The 17,373-nt window shown below is 42.0% G+C and overlaps 1 protein-coding gene across 1 annotated transcript; it reads right to left on the bottom strand.

Annotated features, from left to right (window-relative positions):
- Positions 1 to 223: 223 nt before the first annotated feature.
- Positions 224 to 12,182, bottom strand: LOC139723985 (creatinase-like). Its single transcript, XM_071635186.1, has 6 exons — positions 12,120 to 12,182; positions 10,240 to 10,533; positions 5,697 to 6,309; positions 4,465 to 4,579; positions 3,318 to 3,565; positions 224 to 475 (listed from the first exon to the last, which is right to left on the bottom strand). The coding sequence occupies exons 2-6, from the start codon at positions 10,483 to 10,485 to the stop codon at positions 276 to 278; spliced, it is 1,422 nt and encodes a 473-aa protein (XP_071491287.1). The 5' UTR covers positions 10,486 to 10,533; positions 12,120 to 12,182; the 3' UTR covers positions 224 to 275.
- Positions 12,183 to 17,373: the final 5,191 nt, after the last annotated feature.

Below are 17,373 nucleotides of genomic sequence, written 5' to 3'. Positions count from 1 at the left end.
ATGAGAAATTGGTTTCAACTGAAACAGCACTAGAAAGAAAGCAGTTAAGAGTAAAATGAAAAATTCATCATCTTTACTCCTTAGATATTAATACGAAAAGTTTAGAATCCTCTCCGTCTATATTATTATACTTCTCGTACTGAGATTAGAAGAGAAAGCTAACTGCGAACTTTTGAGAACTGTAGAGCAATTAAATCTCCTTCTGTAGTTTACATTATGCAATTCATGATTATTATGATGTAATCACACAACCCCACAACATGTTTCATGGCCTGCTACGATTTAATCACATTATATTCGGGACCGTATGGGAAATGTGTTATGTTGCGCGCGCCATCTTCGGTCACAACGAGTATATTGTGCTCCCTGTAGCCTCCTGCCCCAGGCTCTCCTTCCGGTATTGTGATCATTGGTTCCATGGACACCACCATGTTTGGTTCAAGCACCGTTTCAATGTCTTCTCGCAATTCCAGAGCTGGGAAGGAATGAGAAAGATAAGTGTGATATGACCTGTGTTAGTGCTCTTTAAACACGGCGTTTTAGCAGAATACCAAGGAGGTACTGAGAATACTATCTGTCAACAGACTATACGTACGGGCTACATTTCTAGTATGAACCGAACCGAAGGTATGATATGCTTCAAGGACAAGTTCACCTTCATAGACGTGTGGGTTGAGTGAATGCAGCAATATTAGTAGAACACACCAGTGAGAGTTTAAGGAAAATCGGACAATCCGTTCAAAAGTTATGAATTTTTGAAGTTTCTGCTCAGTCACGGCTGGATGAAAAGACTACCATAGCTTGTGATGTCACATGTGTACTACGATATAAAGAAAGAATAAAGAAAATTCAACATATTTCCATTTTCTTGCATATCAAAAGAACACTCGACTTCTCTCTTTCAGAAGGCAGGGGGGGATAATATTACCCTTAACATACGTCAGTAACAAGTCGAAGAAATGTGCATTTTATTCAAAAAGTAAAGTTTTGTGGAATTCTCTTTTCATTTTCCTTATATCGTTGAACGCATGTGACATCATACACTGTAGTAGTCTTCTCATCCAGCAGTGACTGCGCAGATACTTTAAAAATTCATACCTTTTGAACGGATAGTACGATTTCCTCAAACTTTCACTGATGTGTTCTACTAATATTGCTGCATTCTCTCAATCCTTATGTTTATAAGAATGGACTTGTCCTTTAAAGGGGATGGCTAGTAACCGATCAGTGGGAATCAGTGGGAATGCTTAGGGATGATTGTTCCAATCCTTGTGGGATTCATTTAAGAGTACATTATATATCTACTGTTGTGTGAAAATTAGTTGCTTCAGAACGGTCTCATATTCAAGTAATGTGCAGATTAATGCCCCGTCACTGACCAGGGACGCTTACGTGGAAACATTAAACTGCACATTACTTGAATATGAGACCATTCTGAAGCAAATTATTTTCACACAAGAATAGACATATAATGTACTCTTAAATGAATCCCACAAGGATTGGAACAATCATCCCTCAGCATTCCCACTGATTCCCACTGATCAGTTACTAGCCATCCCCTTTAAATGAAACCCAACTTTCGGCTTATATGTGAATTGAGTGAATGCAGCAATATTAGTGGAACACAAGAGAGATGGATTTGATTAAGATATCTCACTCAATGCGGGGCAAATTGAAAGCTCGTGAAAGGTGCATCCATTATAAATGCTTTAATCTTCTTCTGCTTGCGCCTAATTTGAAATTACCTGAAGGGATCCCCCAACGTGTCTGGACCTTCGCCTGATTGGCTAGAGTATTAATTAAGATATCACAATAAGTGGCTTTGCTTAATTCTTATTCCTTTGAGAAATTGTCATATGCAAGGGAAAAAAACAGTCGCGATAAAATGAGAGCCGACTGCATCTTTTTAAAGGTATTTTTCCTTTGGGAGCAGTTATAAAAACAAAAAGTATTCGAGTTATCACACTAATTGATGAAATTGTATAAATCAGTTGCATTACAAAACATCCTACCATGAAATAATCTTGCAATAAAGTCTGAAATATGAGGAGATATCACTGTTTTTCTCAATAAACCGTAACTGTAGACGGTTTATTCTACAGAAACAATTTTATCAAAGCTACTGTTCACATTCTGTTTATTTAACAATACTGAACATTGATTATACTGATTAGCATTTTTACATCGGTTGTTTTTATTCTTCACTTACATTTTTAGAGCTATTTTGAAGCACTACAGCTGAATTTTTGTTTCATCTGCATATGGTTAATAATCCCTTTAAGTGATGTTTGCGGGAACAGTGACGAAGATATTTTCAGTCCCTTGTACTCATTCATTATACCGGTGTCGCACTTTCGTATTTCAAACACCACGATCCATTTTGGCACAATAAAAAAGTTGCAATGGGGTGGGGTGGGGGAGAGTGGCCCCTCTCCGTTCCGTCGCATTTTATGAAGAGGTCTTCTTACATGATTTGTAATAAAGACTAACTTTGATATAAAGAGCTTCTATTTTTGGGTAGAAGACCAGTTACACCGACATGAATAGAATATCGTAAGTGTGTGTACCGAATGGAGGTTTACTTCGCGAATATGAATATATTAAAGTAGCTGGAAAAAATATGAGCTTCATGGTGTCGAGGACCTCGAACCTGCAAGTAATAAAACCAGATTTGTCTTTTTTTTTTCTTTTTTCTTTTTTGGCTTTTGCGACATGCTTCTCGACAAATTTGCCGACAACGAACTTCCGGAACTATCGCATCAGTCTAAGATATAAGGAAACTGAAAATAATAGAACACCAAAAGGAAATTAAAAAAGAGAAGAAAGAAAAAAATCGAAGTACAGATTTACACTCCTTCGGGATGAATGTAGGCCCTAAATGGTTTATCAATACATTATAATGTTTTAAACGCACGATGTATTTATCTGTTTGTGACCGCTTAGGGAGAGAGCGGAGATATAAAAATCAAAGTCCAACAGCCATATTACAGTTCAACAGTTGTGGTTTTTGTGGTGACGATTAAGAAATGAACAGGGAACTGTGGGAAGGACGACGTGGTATCTCGCCTTTGACGTATGTGAGACACACGGGACAGTTAACCCATGTCAAGTCACAGAAACCATATTTTTTGTGTTTGCGTGTGTGTGGTGTTGTCCACATTTTTTTTTAAATCACTCTGTTACTATTCATCGAATCAGTACCATGAGGTAGAGTGCAGTATATTTTCATATGAACCATTTCTTTTGCATAGGTTATTAGAAAAAAGGAGGGGAATAAAAGGAAGGACGGAAGTCGAAACTAAACGCATAATCCTAACCTGCTTCCCTTCCATAGTAATGACACAGAACGCCGAATGAGTGGCCGTAACCGAAGCTGCGGTACTTTAACAAGTCGTACTCGCGGTACACGTCGTTCAGTTCGGCCGCGATGTCGCAGCACCTCACTCCAGGCTTGATAAGTTTCATCCCTCGGCGGTGCACCTCGCAGTTCTTCTCCCACAACTCGAGGTGATGGTCGGACGGAATATGGTCGAAAAAGAGTGTCCGTTCCAGGGCTGTGTAATAGCTGTGTTATCATGCATGTGTGGGATAAGTTCAGAGTCCCCATGATTCAGTGACGCATCGTAAAAAAAAAAGTTTGTTCACATTTTTACACAACAATACATAATCACCACATATGCAGTACAATGTCAAAATCATCATCAGTATTGTATCATTTTGGTAACATAAGCACGTGTCTGTAATGCTCCCTTTGTAAACACATGGCACACGTATACACAACACTTTGCACTGAATCAGTGTGAAATTTGGGAGGGGTTTGAATAATTGCCACGTCCATCATAGCCTCACTCTACACAGTATTGTTTAATCGAGGGGAAAAAATCTATCTTTGAGAAATCGCTGAAACCCTTGTACAATATGACGCCAAAAAATAAAATTCTTCTGGAATTGAAAGAAAAAAAGAAAGACAAAATTTTAGTACAAACTTGCATGCGAGTGAATCAGAGTCTTGTGACACTGTGACATCTCGAATTATCTGATTTACATAAGTTTTTTGACTATTATAGATATCACTATTTCGTGGAAATATAATACGCAATTTTTGATATGATGATTTACTTCATATCTGATTTACTTTATATCAAATTCTATATGAACAGGGACCGGATGCAGCAGACTCCAATTTCGATTCGGTGACCACAATCTGTTGAGACATAAGGCGGTTGTACCTCTAACCAAGGCACTTTATCTTCATTGCTTATAGTCACTCGGAGGTTACCTAAAGCCGCTGATCCCGTGGTTGGTTGCTGACAAGCATTCATTGCTTCTACAGTAGCCACTTAACAAATATATCATAATTATGATAATACAGAATACGCTATAGTTATTATGGTCATCTAGTTCCATCTTAAGGAGATATGGTGATGCGAGGAATGTTAAGTAACCATTAATTTGCTAACTTACCCAGCGATCATTGGGAATGTGTTCATGTTCAGGATGTCTCCTTTTCGCACTTTCCGTGAAGTCACGGGATTATGAGCACCGTCAGTATTGATACCAGACTGGAACCAGATCCATGCTGAAAATATGAAAATAAAGGTATATGTAGTGACATTTGACATGAATTTTTCCTAGCTTCATTTTCACATTTCACAATAAATTGCATCTGCCTGTAAACCGTTTACATGATGAAAAACTTGTGAAAATTTTGAGACAAAGGTATACTTCTATCTCATCTACTCCCGTATACTTCTATACCGTTCTTTCGGTTAGATTCTACGCTATTCCTTTAACGCAGCGACGTCCGGGGTAATTAAGTCGACCTAGACATAACGGGTGGCTAATGATGTGCAAAGTGTGAAGATTGTTCCTTTGTATTTTTATCTGCAGATTTCACTTGGAGGTCAGCTATAACTTAATCACACATAGTAGTCATCATACGAGATGTGGTAAATGTAGTACAAACCAATTAACAAAACTTGAGGTCTATCTAACGAATCCATACTAGGGCTTTTTACACTTGTAAATTTTTGCTTAGTCCCGTACCAACGGTGGGGCGGGGGGGGGGGGGGGCCTTAACCCCACCGTTGGTACGGGACTATCCTTAGCCCACTTTCTGTTCTGAGTGTAAACAGAACGAAAAAATAATCCGGGGCTAAGCGACGGAGACGAAGTCCGACCCCCACTGACCAATCAGAAACGAGGTAATCAAGTGCTGCCGGTGCGTGCGTGTACGTGTACAGTGCACAGCGTAATCATGAATATTCATGTGCTTTGGAAAGTACCGGACTAAGAAATACGAGTCTAAAAAGGTCAATTTTCTCCTTAGCCCCGGACAAGAGCTTAGTACCGGACTAATTGGCGAGTGTAAAAAGCTGAAAAAAATTGGTACGGGACTAACGATAGTCCTGGGTCAGAGAAAGTACGGGGTTAAGAAACACAAGCGCAAAAAGGGCTTAAGTGAATGTCGGGTTGACTGAAAGTAGACTGAAAATACACTCCTGCGTGGAATAGGCGGACTCCAGTTAATGACGTTATATTATTGCAATTTAACAAAGAACTTGTAAGGAAAATCTTGGATATTTGTCTATTGCATCTACCGTATGTATGTATGTGTGTTTGTGGCGTGTTTCGATGTCTTCGCTGGTACCTGCCCGGATAGTGTATAGTGATATTCGCAGCGTGCTAGTACTCACTGTCTCTTAGCTCTGCGTGGGGGAAACATCGGGCGATCTCTCGTACCATAGCTTCCGTGCCACGCAGAGCGATTTCGTGTTCGCCAACGCCTTCAGCTACGGCTGCAACCACGGCTTCGCCACCGAGATCGCAGATTCGAGCTCCTTCGGTGATCAAAGCGATCTCCTCGTCGGATTTGATCGTCCTCCGCATCATCATCGGAGTGCCGACATCGACCACCTCCTTTCCCGCCACGGCCTGATCGAACTTTGCCTTGATGTCCAGTGTCATGTGGTCGAATTCGCAGCCGACCTTACCTTGGACGCTGTCGAGCTCCTGTTGGACGGCAAACCAGAAATTGTCACGATGCCAGTCCGTGAAGATGACGTTGTCGCCGGTGCTGGTTCGTCGCCACGGCTGTCCGGCGTCGATACCGGCCGAGATACTGATGACTTTGTCCTGGGTGACTACCAAGCCGTAGGGTCGACCGAAGGCGCAGTAGAGGAAGTCGGAGAAGTAGTTGACGTTGTGGATGGAGGTGAAAAGGACGCCGCCAATGTCGTTTTCTGCCATGTACCCTCGTACCATATCTATACGTCTGCTCATTTCGTCTTGGGAAAATGTTGGCTTGACCTATACGGCGTCAAGGAAAGGGGAGGACATGAAAGGGGAGGAGTAGGTGATTGGCGAGGTTCCATGGGTCAATGGTATGCAGTATACATCGGAATGCACCCTCCCCTAAACTGAGTATAACTTCCATGTTTCCATGTTACTGCATTAATATGATTAACAAAAGACATTGTATGGAAACATATAAATTATACTTAGTGTATAGGGGAAGGAGCATTCTAATGCCTTCTGTTAGTCATCGACAGAATCTTGGTTTGGATTTTGTTTTCTTTTGTGACGGATCCAAGAAATCTTAGGAAGAACAGCAGAAAATACATAGCACATTATTTAAACATTCTTTTGGACACATAAGTGATGATCTGGTAATAATACGAACTACTTCAAGTTGCTAGAACGTCTCATCCTTGCCCACATGAAACTGTTGGTCCAACATGAGCTTCCAAACAGACAGGTAGGTTTCCGAACAGGTCGCACAAAGATCAGCGACAGCCCATCAAATTGGGCAGCTCACTTGCGATATTGAATATGTCTTTGAAGTTAGTCAACAGGTGCACTTCTACAGACTTAACTAAAACATAATGCTACAGTCTTGCAGTAGGGTTTCAGCCTCGAACTTCAGGGACTGCGAATGGTCCCAGACCGTCACCTGGTCCGGTTCATATCCAATTTCATCTCAGACCGCAGCTTCATCCTCAAGACCTGCGATGGTAAGTTTAGTCGCCTTCGAAGGCTCAGAAATGGATTTTCCCAAAGGCTCAGTTCTGGCAACCATATCCACATCATCGACCTTCCCTAAACGACCTCAGCACAGTATATGGCTATGGCGACTACGTTGTCCTGCTTTACTCTGACAAGAGCTGGTCAAGGGTAGAAGAAGACTTTCTTCAGACATCACTGCAGCTGCAGAGTACCTGAAACTATGGAGACCCAAACTCAGGATGACCCAAACCACTGTTATATGACTTTCCATTTTGCAAACAGGGACGCCAACTGAAGATCAATCCTGGAGACATAATATTACCATGCGATTACACTAATATACCTTGGAGTTAAGCAAGATCGCTAGCTCACCTAAGAGCATGCAGCATCTTCAGTAGAGTCACACTGTGCGAAAATCTTATCTAGAAACAACCTTCTGCACCGTCACGCATATGGTTATCTTCGGGAGTCTTCACAAGCACTCGATCTTCGAACGAGTGCACTCTTCTTGGTCTACAAGGGCCGCAGAATGTGCTAACCCTGTCTAGTGTGTCCCGCCCATGCCAAGAAGCTGGATGTGACCCTCAATAACTCCGTGAGTATCATCACATGCTGCCTCCTTCCTGCACCAGCAAAGTGCTTGCCTGTGTTTTCAGGTATTGCTCCACCAGCTCCAAGCAGAGAAAACCACACTCATCAGCTGGTGAAGAAGGCCACTCAAGACCCTTCAAGCCCTATTCACACTTGAATCAAGATGTACAGTGCGTATCGAAAAAAAAAAGGTTATCCACATTTGGAGGGCTATTATTCTAAAATTTCAGCTATGGATTGCACAATGTTAGTTGTGAGGAAAGAGGAACTCTTCCTCTTTCCATCGATTCCTAGTTATGTTGACAAACGTTATACATGACTGAGCACATGAACAATAACAAATTGAAGTTTTCCACTTTTGGGTGTTATTGTGAAGGAACCAGGGAGCACCTCCCTGAAGGATGCATGTCTCACTGCGTGGATGAGATCTGCCAATGAAAGTGATCAAATCATCAATCCAGCCTGCACGACTGCATGCTCGCCTTTAGGGTTTCTTCTAACACTCTATGGTTCATATAAACCTTCATCATGGCCAATTTGTCGATAATAAACTCCTTGGTCCTTCCCTTAAAAGCTAAACCATTATCCATTTTCTCTCTTCATATTGAAGGCATGGTTTGTTGCTGCGAGCTAAGTGTATGAACAGAGAAAATGGACTGTATGGGTTGGTCTCTGTCGGAGGGACATGTTATCGGACTGGTGGTTATGTTAAAGGTTGTGAACCATAAAATGTTAGACAAACCCTAAACACAAACCCTAAACACAAAACTGCATTCGTACAGGCAGGCATATTTGGCCACTTTCATGGACAGATCTCACCCATGCAATGGGACATGCATTGTTCCTTCACAATAACATGCAAACTTGGAAAAAGTGCAATTCATCATTGTCTTTAAAGTTCATGCGCTCACTCACGCATGACATTTGTAAACATAATTAGGTACCAATGGAAAGAAGAAGAGTTCTTCTTTCCTCACAAGCAACATTGTGGTCTCCATAGCCGACAATTATGAAATAGTAGCCCTCCAAAGTTGGCTTACCTCTTTTTTTTTCTTCTTTTTTTCTTTTTTGATAAGCCCTGCTATAACCTTTGGACCCTAGCGTCTTCACTCTCGCCCCAATGTACCATCACACCAGACATCAAGCCCCACATGGAGTCCCCGTCATCATCATGGGAGAGACTGGGGAACACTCATTCGCATGCGAATAGGAGTTGACCGCTTTAATGCCAACATGCAGTGCTGGAGTCAATGCCCTTCAGCATCCTGTCCGTGGAGTCACCCACAACAGAAAGGTCATCACATCCGGCATGAGTGTTCCGGCCTTGGTCCATCCGCAGGAATAGATATTGACCTGTATTCCATGCAAGATCCCTGTCCTGGATTCGGCAACTTCACAACGATGTATATTAAAGTAGATCATACAGAAAAACAGAAAGAAAGCCAACGGTAAGTTTTCTCATCATACTACATGACGCGTACGATAAATAGAATATCTCAGAAGACCTCTGTATTGGGATTGTGAGATTCATTGCAAGGGCACAACTATCTCGAGCATGCGCAGAACACCGATGGCAATGTTTCTATCAGGGTGATGAGTTGGCTCAGTTAGTAGCACGTCTGCCTCCAGATCCAAAGGACCCGGGTTCAATTCCCGAGTGCAGCTGAGCAATGTTGTGTGTCATCATCCGTCCCCTTAGTAGAAGAGGAAAAAGATTCTGCACCTCGGATAGGACATGAAATAGAGGTACGTGTGTGAGGGAGTCACAACTCATGCACGTAAAAGATATCCCTCTTCATTATTTCATCTCAAAGAGCAGGGTGCATAACCCGGTGAAGTGGTCCCGCCTCATATCAAACTGGACTCCATGGAAGACCATCTAGTGCAGCTGAATATTGGCCATCCAACCATCTTCTCAGGTGGAAAATGAAACAAACAAACAAACAAACAAATAAACAAACAAAATCAGTGATTTCTACTACATGAGATACTGAAAAAAAAGACCACGTTTCTATTCGTCTGGGCGAACTCTGTATTCAATATTGGTCCAGTAACCCCAGTTAAAAGTTAGTCTGAGAAGAAAGAGTAACATTAGATAAGCACAACAGTGAAAATTTGATCAAAATCAGATGAACAATAGGGATGTTATGAAATTGTACATTCATGAACAGTTACTATAAATGTGCAATTGAGTGAGTTGGTGTCATCGCCTAATAACTTGTGAAATATTTTATACCCAAAATCTTGCAGTTTCAATAAGCAGTCTCAAATTCCAATTGTTTACAACTTACGCATCATTCTTTTGAATTTATTCGGACGGAAATTACAAAATGTTTTACACGTTTATGGCAGGATAATTGAATATTTGACAGCTTATGTGTTACGATCAATAGAAAATTGCGAGGTGATGAAACCATCGGCTGACTCTGAAATGAACTGAAATGATAATCGAATCTTTACAATTCAATAACTTATAATAACTAATCATACAATTTTACAATTTCTCTTCAGACTGATTTGAACTGATCCGAATTGGCTTTTAACTCACTCGACCAAACAGAATAATTGTTTCATGATGATGATGATGATGATGATTACTATTATTATCATTAATGTTATTATCATTATTATCTTTATTATTACCTTGTCTCCATTGGGCATTGATATAAGTTTCGGCATGCTGTCATAGGTTGCCGACTGCACGCCTGAACAGTGTCGAACAAGGCTGCCAGGATGATTGTACTTGAATGCGTTTTGGAGTGACGTGGAGCTCGCAACTCCTCCGATGACTGATGCACCTGCACCTCCGCAAGACAGAGAGGTGGGATGGAGGCCACTTCTCAACAGGTTACCCTTAGCCCAAGCACAGGTGGCGAGTTGGCGATACATGCCTAATGCTTCGACGATAAACTTCGAGGTGCAACTATCAAAACAATCCTGTAAGGTACGAGTAAGCAACCAAAAACAATGTTTCAAACACGACGTCGAAATAAACAAGTGCTTAAAAAGCGAATCAAACAACTATCGAAAATACTGATGACCTTTACATTATCAGTCAGCATGGAGAAACTGTGTAAAAGTCACGATGTTATGAACAAACAGACCCACAGATGTTGCCTCCTGTCATCCCGAAATACCAGCATTCGCGACTAGAGCGCGTCGCTTAAGTCCCCGACTCCAGGTCCTTTGGCTTCCAATAGCCTACAGTTTAGAGGTGTGAGACCCGAAGGTACTTTTAAAAAGGCCCTCGATCCCGCTTTAGTAATTGCGAGAGGGGTGGTAGCCAACTTGTGAGTGCCACCTGGTGCCACCGAGAGGACGACGAGATAAAGCCTCACTTTCCGACCTTTTTATGGGTTTCACTATTAAAGGGGAAATCCAGTCCAAATATAAGTTAGTCTAATAAAAAAGAGTGAAACCTTATGAGTTCAGTGGTAAAAATTTGACTAAAATTGGATGAAAATAAGAAAGTTATGACATTTTTGAAGTTTTGCTAATTTCTGCAAAACAGTTCCTGTACAGCGGGTATGAATATGCAAATGAGTGAGCTAACCACGTCATAACCTCACATTTTTCATTGATCGTGTACAAAAAACAAAACAAAACAAAAAAACACGAAAATTCAATGTGTTTGTCAGTGAAGTCTGAAACATGATGTTATTCCTGGTCGAATAACTTCAGAATAGTGATCAGTTAGATGAGGCCTATACCAAGATTTGAGCCTCGAGCATAATTGCCTTTCGATGGAAAACTGGAAATTTCAAAATTTTATGTACAAGCTATTTGGCAAGTTGTGAGGGGATGACATGCTCACTTTGCCATTTGCATATTCATATTGATCGTTCAAAAACTGTTTCCTGAAAAGATAGCAAAACCTCAGTATGCCATGTCTTCCTTATTTTTCACCCGATTTCGATTCAATTTCACCGTTGAACTCATAATATTTTACTCTTTCTTATCAAGCTAACTTATATTTGGACTGGATTCAAGTAGCAAGAAGGCGAAGTCCGAGATCTTGGCTTTGGCTTTCCAGCTCTTCGTTTACTATACCATCAGTACTAACAGCAGCGCTGTGGCCCTCGAGAAAGGCTACTCAGTATTTAAAACATTACTCATTGCTCAGGGGCGGATCTAGCTTTTTGCAAGGGGGATGGGAAAGGGATGGGACAGGGATGGGGGAGGTGTTGACCCAATGTCGATGGGTCATGGCAAGGGGGAAAAAATGGTCTTCGCCATTTGTGCTGCCACTTCTCTCCCAAAATCGGCTTACACTGCGGCAACAACAACAGCAACAAAGGCTCTATCTTCACATTTTCTGCTACGTACCACTTCTCTGCCGAATTCCGCAGACGAGGAAAAAAAACACACACACACACACACACAAAACGGGGGTGGGGTTAAACCCCCTAAACCTCAAGAAAAAACAAAGAAAAACAAAAGCAAAAGGAGCCATACCAAGTGGGGTTAAATTGACAACCCTCCCCTGTAGATCCGCCAATGTACGTTACTCTTGAGGCCCTTACCTATTCGGGTATTGATATGCATGGCAAGAAGGAGTCTACAAGTTGCACTCCTCCTATATGTCAGATCAAGTTGATCCTGAGCTGAGACATCAGGGTGCACCGAGTTTAAAGATGGCTCAAAACCGATGAGAGAATGAGAAATGGATTGCCTATCCAGTAGTGTGGAAAATCAGGCATGTACGTAAAAAGATAAAGAGAATACGGCTTACCACAAAGTCTCAAAGGTCAAAAAGTCCGACAGCAGTCTCAGAGGCTGTAGAATCTTGCATGTGTAGAATACACACTGCACAGCACCACTCGGCAAGATACAAAATGTAGATCAATGCTAAATTATATCGGAAGCTCTTCTTTGATTTTTCCGGTCTTGAGGGTCTGTTACTGAGGTCGCAGTTACGTTTATTCTGGAAAATTTCACTGCGCGAAAGGAGGATCAGGGGTAGGAAGTATACTGTGAGATCAGTGAGTGTTGGAAGAATTAACCTTTTCCCTGCCAACATAGCGGTTTAATTCCGGCGTTGATAACAAAATTACAGATATAAGTGTGCTCCGTTTGTGTGTAAGTGGATGGGAAGGGCGTGTTTGCATTGAGAATTGTTAGGGTAGCAGTTAACCGTAGCCGTACATATTTATTGCACGTCCGTATACATGGATGTAGTAACTGAGTCGAGGAGGCAGGTACATGAATGGAATCAAACCTTGATTCACTGGTTCATTGTATTTACCAAGTCAACAATCGCCACAACAAACTTCTTTGATAAGCACCGAGAGCACCAGGGTATATCGAGCATTCCATCGCGAGGTTTCCCGGGTACGTTCATTTGCATGTCATTCATTGTGAACCGTCAGGTGCGGGGGCGCTGAATGGATGGACATCTCGTGTTCAGTACTGCAGCTGTATCTATGTGTGAGAGATTAGCGTTTTGATAAGGAGCAAAGTCCTTCCGTGTGGAACGTTACAATGGACGGAATTATGCATTTGTGCATAACGAGCCCACAATTATATCCCGGCAGCGTGAAAAAACGGTCACGAAAAAAGAAAGAAAGAAAGAGAACAGGAACGACTGTCTACTGTATAGGGAGCCACAATGCCAAAATTGCAAAGACGTATCGTACGGTACCATTAGGCGTTTTCACATCAGCCCGATGTTTCGAAATAGCGCGCTATTTTCTCACTTGGGAAATCAACCCAATTATGAAATAACGCGCTATTTAATAATGTGAACACAAATTAGCGCGCTAATTGTATATCTCTGATCGAGAAAATTTGTCGAGTCCAACTCGGGAAATTTCTGAAATAGCGGGATAGTAGCGCGCTATTTGATAATGTGAAAACGACTCGAGAAATTAGCGCGATGCATCCCATCATGCCTAGCGTGTGTGACCCGATCGATCGAGGCAGACTGCACACAAATCATGAGGAATTTTTAAGAGGGCACACACATTACTGATGCTGTTTGCACATACTCAGCTGTCGAATTAGCTCGAAAAAATTGCGGGCTAATTCTCTTCGGGCTGATGTGAATAAGAAATGAATAGCGCTCTAAAATTATATGTCAATGGTTACAGTAGGCGTTTCCACATCAGCCCGATGTTTCGAAATCGCGCGCTATTTTCTGACTTTGGAAATTTTCCCGATAGCGAAATAGCGCGCTATTTGAAAATGTGAACACAAATTAGCGCCCTAATTAGGCGTTTTCACATCAGCCCGATGTATCGAAATAGCGCGCTATTTTCTGACTTGGGAAATTAACCCGCTCACGAAATAGCGCGCTACTTAATAATGTGAATACAAATTAACGCGCTAATTGATCGAGAAAATTTCTCGAGTCAACTCGGGAAATTTCCGAAATAGCAGGATAATTAATGCGAACTAGCGCGCTATTTGATAATGTTCGGACTGATGTGAATAGGCGTTTTCACATCAGCCCGATGTTTCGAAATAACGCGCTATTTTGCTGACTATTTTCTGCGAAAAATATCTCGAGCTTGGATTTTTATCGGGCTGATGTGAAAACGCCTATTGGGAAATGAAATAGCGCGCTAATTTGCGATCGCGAAAAATGTCTCGAGATTGGATTTTTATCGGGCTGATGTGAAAACGCCTATTGTATCGCTCTGATCGAGAAAATTTCTCGACTCCAACTCGGGAAATTTCTGAAATAGCGGGATAGTAGCGCGCTATTTGATAATGTGAAAACGACTCGAGAAATTAGCGCGATGAATCCCATCATGCCTAGCGTGTGTGACACGATCGATCGAGGCAAACTGCACACAAATCATGAGGAATTTTTGAGAGGGCACACACATTACTGATGCTATTACATATACTCAGCTGTCGAATTAGCTACTTTAAAATTTTTAACTATTCGGGCTACCCCCTCTTCGGGCTGATATGAATAAGAAATGAAATAGCGCTCTAATTCGCAATCGCGGAAAATATTTCGAGCTTGGATTTTATCGGGCTGATGAGAAAACGCCTAGTGTACAAGGAGGGAAGAAGCTAATGATCGGAATGCAGGTACCGCATATCGTAGATGTCTTATGATGATGATGATGATCCACAGCATTTGTATGGCACCACTTACAGTTTCATTCATACAGGCATTCGTTTCATATTTCAGATTATAGTGTCAATAATATGTGCAAGACGCTATCGGAATTGCATACCAGTATAGTAGGAGCCACCTACTATTAAAGACCAAAGACTCTCAATCTCTAGGTTACTGCATATGGTTCGAATCCATGGCTGCTGCAGCGGTTGTGTCTTAGGTGTTACACTACGGAAAACATTTCCCACTTTTGATCCTTAATAGTTCGAAAACTATACATCAGATAACACTGTCATTGACATGAGTAATAGCTGAATAGTGTACAATTTAGTTGAAGGTGAATTGAATGTGAGAGCATGAATCAGTTTCGTTAAATCCATGATTAATTTTAAAGTTAAGGTCCAGATTTTGGTCAAATTTGAACATCTGTACAAAATTGAACTTTACACAAGAACCAATGATGTGTATGTGAGTGTGTGCTTAATTAGGCGTTTTCACATCAGCCCGATAAAAATCCAAGCTCGAGATATTCTTTAATTTCCCAAGTCAGAAAATAGCGCGCTATTTCGAAACATCGGGCTGATGTGAAAACGCCTAATGATCCTGAACAATAGACATGAATACCACGAATACCATCTTTTCAGAGCTCTGCTTGCGGACTCTTGCTCCAAGGCACATGCATGCTTTATTAATCATTCATGATGGACTGCCCTGGGTACTGCTAGTCTGAATTCATGGTAAAGAGTAAAATGCATGCACATGAAAAAGCATAAGCACATGTTTTCATATGCTTGCATACACTACATTTCATGATGAATAAAGACTAGCTGTGATAATGGGATTTCTCTGAATATCTACTATAACTACAGCATTCCAATCCTGGCCATTGTTCTGGACCATTGTCAGGGTGTTATCACACACTCCCATACACATATTGACCCCTGTGCAAAATCAAAATTTTGCACAGAGGGTTGAAAACAGAGCAAAATCTGAAACCTAACTTAAGAATAAATCTTGAATTTAATAGAAACTGATCTATGCTATCATTTTTAAATTACCTCCAGCAAAATTGCACACTATCAAGCTATTGCTCATATTATCAATGCCAGTGTTATCTGATAAATAGTTTTTGTACTATTAAGAATCAAAAGTGGGAAATGTTTTTTGTAACACCTAGCATTATGCAAGGTACTGTTAGAGCATGGTTGTAGCTAGGAAAGTGACAGAGAAGGAGTGGCATCTCTTCCCAATTTATGCAAATTTATGCGTAAGTTCTGTGGCAAGACAATACTTAGCATTCCAGTGGCTTTGATGTTCCATGCTCCAATACTCTTCCATAGATTTTTGAAATGGAAACCCAGGGACGGATCCAGGAATTCCCGTCACACTTATTCGGAATCAGCACGAATCAAGCAGAACCAGCCGGAATTAAAAATTTTCCACATTCGGGCCACATTCGGGAGAAAAATTCAAATTCTAAAAGTTTGATAGGGAATGCTGTTCGAATACTTGGAATGCACTACGAACCCTTCTCGAATCATTCTTGCACATTCCGAATGAATCAGCTCTCGAATACTGCTCGAATGTACTTCGAACGCTGTATAGGAATATTCAGAATACTGTTAGAATGCGGTCAGAATCTTTACGGCCGTGTCACACCTTTCCGGGCAAGCCTTGCGGGCGACTTACAAAGAACAATTTTTACTACCCGGAGATCCCCGGAATGAGCCGCACATGACAGTACCTAGCACGTATCTCACCCGTAGTCACCCGGAGGTGTGAACGCAAATCTTTTTACCCGCAACCATGTTTAGGCCCTGTCACACCTTTCCGGGCAAGCTATGTATTTTGTTGCGTGTAGGGATTTTCCAGCATACCGGGAATTTCTGAGGGCGAACAAGGATTTGGGCGAGCCAGTGCATGTGTCTTACTTTCTGGACGCGTTCTACTTAAATTCTACTTGCGGGTATACGGTGTGACCTTTGTTCGAGTCGCGTGAGGGCTGACAACTCAATGACGGAATTCCTCTGAAGGAATGACTAAAGTCCCATGTAATGTCATTATCTTGGCTGCATACGGGGAGTACGAAGTACCTGCGAGGGAGTTGCCTGCGAAGTGCTGCCTCTAAGGGCCTCCTACTGGCGTTCTGCGTGGGCCTCTCCGGGCATCCCCACGACTCACTCGGAAAAAGTTTTGGTCATGCTCAAAACTTGGGTGCGGTTAAATCGGACTTGCGTGAGCACCTCCGGGCAACTACAGGCGAGATACGCGCTAGGTATCTGTCAGGTGCGGACCAACTGCGGATAGCTCCAGGTAGCAAATTCGTTTCCCCGCAAGTCAAGCCGCAAAACTTCCCCAAATACGGTATAACAAAGCCTTGAGCATGCTCAAAACTTGTTCCGAGTGACTCGTGGGGTTCGCTCGCAGAGGTACAAGCAGAACACCAGTAGGAGACCCTTCCCGGCAGCACCCCTCAGGAATTGGCTCTCACGCAGGTCACACGGAATGCACGCAAGTAGAAGCTAAGTAGCACGCGTCTAGTAGGTAAGAAACAAATGCGAAAATTGCAAACATTCTTGTTCACCCGCGGGAAAATCTTCTACGTGCTGGACACTACCTCCTCGCCACAAGTCCGCGTTGCTTGCCCGGAAAGGTGTGACACGGCCTTAAGAAAGCACTTCGAATGCCACACGATCACGGTTCGA

This window comes from Diadema antillarum, unplaced genomic scaffold, assembly GCF_040938485.1.
Source record: "Diadema antillarum isolate AM-2024a unplaced genomic scaffold, OU_Dant_1.0 scf00000015, whole genome shotgun sequence".
Classification (NCBI taxonomy): Eukaryota; Metazoa; Echinodermata; class Echinoidea; order Diadematoida; family Diadematidae; genus Diadema; species Diadema antillarum.
The sequence above is the reverse complement of the archived record's forward strand: the minus strand, read 5'-3'. Positions and strand labels throughout refer to the sequence as shown.

Coding starts and splice junctions, on each gene's coding strand:
- LOC139723985 (XM_071635186.1), bottom strand. CDS start 10,485: ATGTATCGCCAACTCGCCACCTGTGCTTGGGCTAAGGGTAACCTGTTG. Junction 6,310..10,239: donor CAATGCCCAATGGAGACAAG/GTAATAATAAAG, acceptor GACGCCGTATAG/GTCAAGCCAACATTTTCCCA. Junction 3,566..4,464: donor ACATTCCCAATGATCGCTGG/GTAAGTTAGCAA, acceptor ATGATAACACAG/CTATTACACAGCCCTGGAAC.